We start from the raw sequence: 6,774 nt of genomic DNA on the forward strand, positions 1-6,774 counted from the left end.
AACCTGACAGGACCTATAATCATCTAGAAGACAAATTTCTGGGCATATCTATGGGGAAAATTTTAGGTGGAATTAATTGAGGTGGGAAGAATTAAACATGAGAACCATAATTCCACAGGTTGGGATGCCCTTGCTGGGGCCTGGATCTTCCAGGATAGTGTCATAGAAGACTGTGTAGAGGAAACATAACCCACAGTCAAGTTGGAAAATACTCAGCCTGCTCAGGCTCCCTCCACCAGAACTGGACAATCACATCAATAAACAGCCCAATGCCTTCGACCCTGCCATCAGCGTTACTTGTGGGTCTCGTGGGATACTACAGAAGGCATATACTTTAAAATTGAATAAAATGATCCAGAAAGAGAAAGGGGCAGTGCCATCTAGTAGCCTAGAATGCTGCTCCACTTAGGGATGACAAGACAATGGGAGGTGGTTGGCAGTGCATCTCCAGGAAGATAGATGCTGAGTAAGTGGCTAAAGCAGAAAATGCAGTGTCCTGATACAAAGACTGCCAGAAGAACATTTGAAGAACACTACTTCCCATTTATTAATTTAAGTGATTCATTCATTCAAGTGACTCTGGAGACATGAACAACACTGCTTCCCATTCATTAATTTAAGTGATTCATTCATTCAAGTGACTCTGGAGACATGAACAACACTGCTTCCCATTCATTAATCTCATGCCATATGAGCCTATAAGCAACTCATGAGAATTTATCATGGGCCCATAGTGTGGGTAGATAGTACACATAAACATGGGAAGAGCAACATGCCTACGCAAGACAAATATGAGGTTGATGCAGCTGGGTAAAGAGGTTGTACATACTTTGAAATCCATTGCACATTTAAATAAATATGACCTATGATAGACAGTGAACACAGCTCTTGTAATGAAAGTTAATCTAATGACTTCCTGGTGATCATTAGCCTCAGTTGCATTGCACGTGGGGGCAGCATTTATCACAGTTTCTATATCCCCACAATCTTTTTAGACTTCTCTCTCTTACTCACTGGACTGCAGAATTTTAGATGGTAATGTCTTTAAAAAATATTTTGTTTCTGATTACTCTTGCAACATCTGGCCCCGGGTTTTGCATGCCTGGGAAACAATGACCCTGTGAAGGGAGACTATGAAGCAAGACTAAAAACCAGCAAATTCTCATCATCACAGAGTCAATCTCATGCAAATCACCCATGCGATACAACGAAGAAATATTTGTTTTGAGGGCTTTCTATTCAGGGCCTATGCTAGGATGGTCACTATTGTCTCTCAAGATTGCCTAGCATCTATCCAGAATCTGTCTACAGTAAGAACAGTCCAATTAGTGACTCACAAGAACAAAAGTGGTTACTTTTACCCATCCTCTGAACTTGACATGGGAGTGGGTGGAGACTTTCTTAGATTGTTTTCTTCCTGTAAAAGTTGGCACCGCTCGCTCTTTCAGAGTTCTGAGCATACTCAAGAACTTTGTGTTTGCCCAAGCATTGTCAAAAACTCTGGAACTCAATAAAGACTCCAGAATGAAATGAGGCAGCCCTAAATGACACTTCAGGGATACCTCTGGGTTAGAGGACAGAGGGCCCTTTGAGTCTAGCTTTGGGATTTTGATAGGACAAGAAGAAAAATCCAGACAGAAAAGAACAGTTCTAGTCAGCCCCCTTTCAGAGCCGCCTGAATTAACTCAAGAGTTTTCTTTACTTTCTTATGCTACATTTCAGCTTCTACACTGCCTGCCATAGGAGGTTATTTGCCCAAGGTAGTCTTCTAGACTCTTGAGCAGTCTTCTAGAGCTGGCAAGGGGTTCAACCTATGAGCCAAGGGAATATCTGGACCTTGGAACACATAAAAGACAGGTCTGGAAGAACTCATATGCAGGAGAGCATCTGCCTTGTGACTGCCTGAACTTAGACAAGATTTAGATAGTTGTTTCCTGTTTGTGTATTAGCATACACATAGCTGCCCAGGCATGAGGAGCTGAGTTTGGATTCTCCAGCACTTTGAAAAATAAGACATGGTGGCACATGTTTATAACCCTAGCTCCGTGAGTGGGGAAAGTGGAAACAAGTCTTTGTTTCTGTTGTCCTTGTCTTCTGATTTTCTGCATCGCGTCATCTACTGTCATTGTGTCAGGCAGATTTCCATTACTGATGCTTGAGATAACCAAGTTATAGAGAGTAAAGGTTTTTGCAGGTAGAGTGTGTTGGAGCAAGTGGCATGCCTCATTGTTTCCAGGAAGTAGAGAGGGTTGGGGAGGAAGAGACTAAGTTCCCATAATCCTCTTAAGTGACCTAACTTCTTCCCATTAAACCTTACCTCTTAAAGGTTCCTCCACCTCCCCATTGCACTATCGGCAGGAGACCCAGTCTTTAATATACAGGCCTTTGAGGGATATTAATTTAAGCCATAACAGCCATCGTTAGCAAATACTCCTTAAAGTCCATATGGCCCAAGAGTCTTTCTCTTACATAAGATAGAAGCGATGTTTTGGATTATGCATAAATATTTAATCATGATTAGGTTGGATTTACAATGGGATTTTCTGTAACTTTCCTCAATGAAACAAATTCCCAGAGCTTGTTTTCACAGGTCTATTTGAATATGCTGTCATTTTCCGTCTGGGCAGGTTCACCTGTTACACACAGACACAAGAATTGAGCAGTTGGGGGCTGGGGGAGGTTTCTGAGGTGATTGATACACAAGCATGAGGGTCTGAGTACCCCTAGGACTCCTGTAAAAAGCCTGTCATGGTAGTGTGTGATTGGAATCTCAGATGGCGACAGGCAGATCCTTTGAGGGTCATTGACCAGTTGGCCTAGGCTAATTAGTGATTCCCAGATCCCCGTGAGAGTAGCAGTATCAAAACAACAATAGCAACAGCCTTTGTAGAATGATACCTGAGGGTCACATGTATACACACACACACACACACACACACACACACACACAGAAAGAGAGAGACATACACACAGAGACACACATGCACACACATACACAGATATGCACAGGCAGAAACACACACATATACTGACACACACAAGCAGACACACACATGCAGACCACACACACAAACACACACACACACACACACACACACACGTACACAAACAGATTTCCCCTGGAATAAAGCAGATCTGGATAGAAATTCCAGCCCCATTGCTTATTACCTTAGTAAGTATTTATACTACTTTACCAGATTTATTTGTCAAGTGGTAAATTACCTTCTTCTCTTGAAAGCGCACCAGTACTTAGTTAGCACTGGGAGTTTCATCTCAGTTTCTGCTACATGGATTATTACTCAGGGAGTGTGGGTGTAGGGTGGACATAGCACACGAATGGGAAGCTTTTATGTTATAACTGACTTCTTATGTGAGTGACTCACTGGAATTTCAAGAGTGGAACAACTTGCTAACACTTTCTAGTAGAGCTGGGATATCTGAAGCCCCAGAGGCCAAAGCAGGATTTGCCAGAGAGGACTAGACCATGGAACTCAGCCTCTTTCAGAAGCCGTGGTGCACAATGCCTTCTGTGAACAGGGTGGTTACAAAGCTCCTTTCCTGACAGACCTCTCACCAGGCAGCTTTACTTATACGTCAGTGACAACTTAATGAATGCTACTAAAGATTTTATGAAACTTAAGCTTTTCAAATGTCACTTTTGTTATTCTTTCTGAAATCCTGCAACCATTATTACATAAAAAGAAAAAAATCTGAACTGAGATAGCAAGGGCTTTTATTTAAGGAGGACAAGAAGGTCAGGAACTCAGCAACCCTCTGCTAGGACAGCTGGCGCCTTGGGTTGCTGTAGTGATAAAGAGAAATGAGCGGAGAGTCGCTGTGTTCAGACATTGGGGTGAATTTATGGAGCACAAACTGGCCTGAAGGCTGCGTTTTCTGAGCGAGGGCTGTAAATGATGGCACGGTCCCTGGTGGTGATGATCCATATTAGAGCCGAAGTCACCAACCCTTCAACCTCCATCCTGCACTTCTTTGAACCGAGTCCAGGGAGCAAGCCTCAGATCCACAGAGCGGCAGTAATTTTCGATTGTCGCGAGCCCCCTCGCGCAGTACCCGTACACTTCTCTGCTGTCACCGGGGAGCTGCCCGAGGTGCTGATTTTTCCCTTTGAGAGGAACCTCTGGCCACCGTGCCTGCAAAAGGCTCAAAGGATTCACTGGAGGGCTAGAGCCCTAAGATCCCTGACCAGTGTCAGGTGCAGCATAGCAAAGCACTGCTAGATCCCCAACTCTAGCGACCCTGTCAGCTGCAGTCGGAGCTCTGCAGGATCTGGAGCTGTCTTGTGAGGACTTCCCTTTAACCCCCAGTTTATCTACATTTCCCTATTTCCAAATCCTCTAAGACCCTGTGCCTCTGGAGACTGCACCTGGTGGGCATCACAAATCGGCGCTTTCCGCGCCTCCTCTGCCCTCCCCTGGGACACGCCCCTCCGGAACAGCTTCTCCAGGGGCACCTCACACTTCCGCAGTGGAGATCACCCCTGGAGCTTGGAGCCCAGGTTCCTGGCCCTACCCTTTTTCTTGCTCTATTCCTATTTACACACGCTGCCCCCCTTCTCTAAGCACAGTTGGGCAGTATGCTCCGCCCCATTTTCCATAGAAGGGAGAGCTGGAGTGGGGGAGTGTTGGGGGAAAGGTGGAGGGGAGGAGCTCCTAGACCCCTCACAAGCTGCTGGCCCACTGGGAACTACTGGATCCGTTAGTAGAAGAGAGCAACTCGAGCGTCCATTGTTGTCTGAGAATCCCCGAGGAACAGCAGGCAGTCTTCTTCTGCCTTTGAGAGCCTTTTCCCGCCAGCCAAGCCTGCTCACAGGTAGGACCAGCTCCCCGGTCTGCCTTTCGGGGACCGCGGGAGCTATCTACGAATAGGAGCCGCTTAAAGCACCTGTGTTAGGCTTATTTTATAGAACTGGAAGGACAGTATTTATTGCGTTTGATGTTCTGGGGCTTTTGTCCAGGAGAGGAGCTGAGTGATGGGGAAAGGTACATGAAGGGCTGGTAGAACATGGAAAGTGACAACTTTGATTACCTTTCGACAGGTGGCCATGGCCTCACTGCCCACTGAAACCACTGGGGACACAGACTTGTTTTCTGGTCTGTCGCCAGCCGGCTCCACTCCAGCCAACCAGAGCGCAGGGGCCTCGGAGGGCAATGTGTCTGCGACGGTTCCCCAAGCTGCAGCAGTCACACCGTTCCAGAGCCTGCAACTGGTGCACCAGCTAAAGGGGCTGATCGTGATGCTGTACAGCATCGTGGTAGTCGTGGGTCTGGTGGGCAACTGTCTGCTTGTGCTGGTGATCATGCGCGTGCGCCGGCTGCACAACGTGACCAATTTTCTCATCGGCAACCTGGCCTTGTCCGACGTGCTCATGTGTGCCGCCTGTGTGCCTCTCACACTAGCCTATGCCTTTGAACCTCGTGGCTGGGTGTTCGGTGGAGGCTTGTGCCACCTGGTTTTTTTCCTGCAGCCGGTCACCGTCTACGTATCGGTGTTCACACTCACCACAATCGCCTTGGACCGCTATGTGGTTCTGGTGCATCCGCTACGTCGGCGCATTTCACTGAGGCTCAGCGCCTACGCGGTGCTGGGAATCTGGGCTCTATCTGCAGTGCTGGCGCTGCCGGCTGCGGTGCACACCTACCATGTGGAGCTCAAGCCCCACGACGTGCGCCTCTGCGAGGAGTTCTGGGGCTCGCAGGAGCGCCAGCGCCAGATCTACGCCTGGGGTCTATTGCTGGGCACCTATTTGCTCCCCCTGCTGGCCATCCTTCTGTCTTACGTCCGGGTGTCAGTGAAGCTGCGGAACCGCGTGGTGCCTGGCAGCGTGACCCAGAGCCAAGCTGACTGGGACCGAGCGCGTCGCCGTCGCACTTTCTGCCTGCTGGTGGTGGTGGTGGTAGTGTTCGCGGTCTGCTGGCTGCCACTGCACATTTTCAACCTATTGCGGGACCTGGACCCGCGTGCCATCGACCCCTACGCCTTTGGGTTGGTGCAGCTCCTCTGCCACTGGCTTGCCATGAGTTCTGCCTGCTACAACCCCTTCATCTATGCGTGGCTGCATGACAGCTTCCGAGAGGAGCTGCGCAAGATGCTGCTGTCCTGGCCCCGAAAGATCGTGCCTCATGGCCAGAACATGACTGTCAGCGTGGTCATCTGATGTCACTCTGCCAGGTCTGAGCTGGGAAGCTTCATATCCCTTAGCCCCAGAGGTCATCATGCCATTCCCAGCACCAGAATTAAGACAACATATGTGAAATTCCCACCCAGCCCTCTTGACTAGGTATTTGTTTGGTTTTTGTGTTTCTCTGAAATGTTAGGTGGGTTTTGGAGCAGAAGAGCCCAGGGACAGAGGAACAGATTTATCAGATCTATGCCTGAAAGCAAAACACAGATATTTCTCTGGGTTCATAAAAATGAATCAGGAGGTTTTTCTTTTTTCTCTTTGCGTGCATTGTGGGTGGAATTTAAATGTGGTGCTGGGGTTGGTGAAGACTTTCACTTTTCCTTTTTAAAAGGCCCCAGCTGAGATACGACTGTTTTGTCAACCCAGCCCTTGGATTCACTATGATGTCAGATAAATATGTATCCCAAATCAATATCCAGGATTTTAACATTCCCCGGGTAAGATATTTATGTTCCAAAAAGATTTTCATTTTAAAGTCATTTGAATTTATAGTACAAATCCAGTTTCAGGTTATGTTTCAGGAGGTATTGTCTTCCTTCTAACTTCTTAGCTACCATATTGAAAGGATGAAG

At 47.5% G+C, this 6,774-nt stretch overlaps 1 protein-coding gene across 1 annotated transcript; it reads left to right on the top strand.

The window, feature by feature from the left end:
- Positions 1-5,062: 5,062 nt before the first annotated feature.
- On the top strand, positions 5,063-6,175 carry PRLHR (prolactin releasing hormone receptor; the record flags this gene model as incomplete). The annotated part of the gene is made up of 1 exon (XM_080911285.1): positions 5,063-6,175. One exon carries the CDS (start codon positions 5,063-5,065, stop codon positions 6,173-6,175), a length of 1,113 nt encoding a protein of 370 aa, XP_080767411.1.
- Between the last annotated feature and the right edge of the window lie 599 nt (positions 6,176-6,774).

Source organism: Micromys minutus (assembly GCF_963924665.1).
Source record: "Micromys minutus genome assembly, chromosome: 2".
NCBI lineage: Eukaryota > Metazoa > Chordata > Mammalia > Rodentia > Muridae > Micromys > Micromys minutus.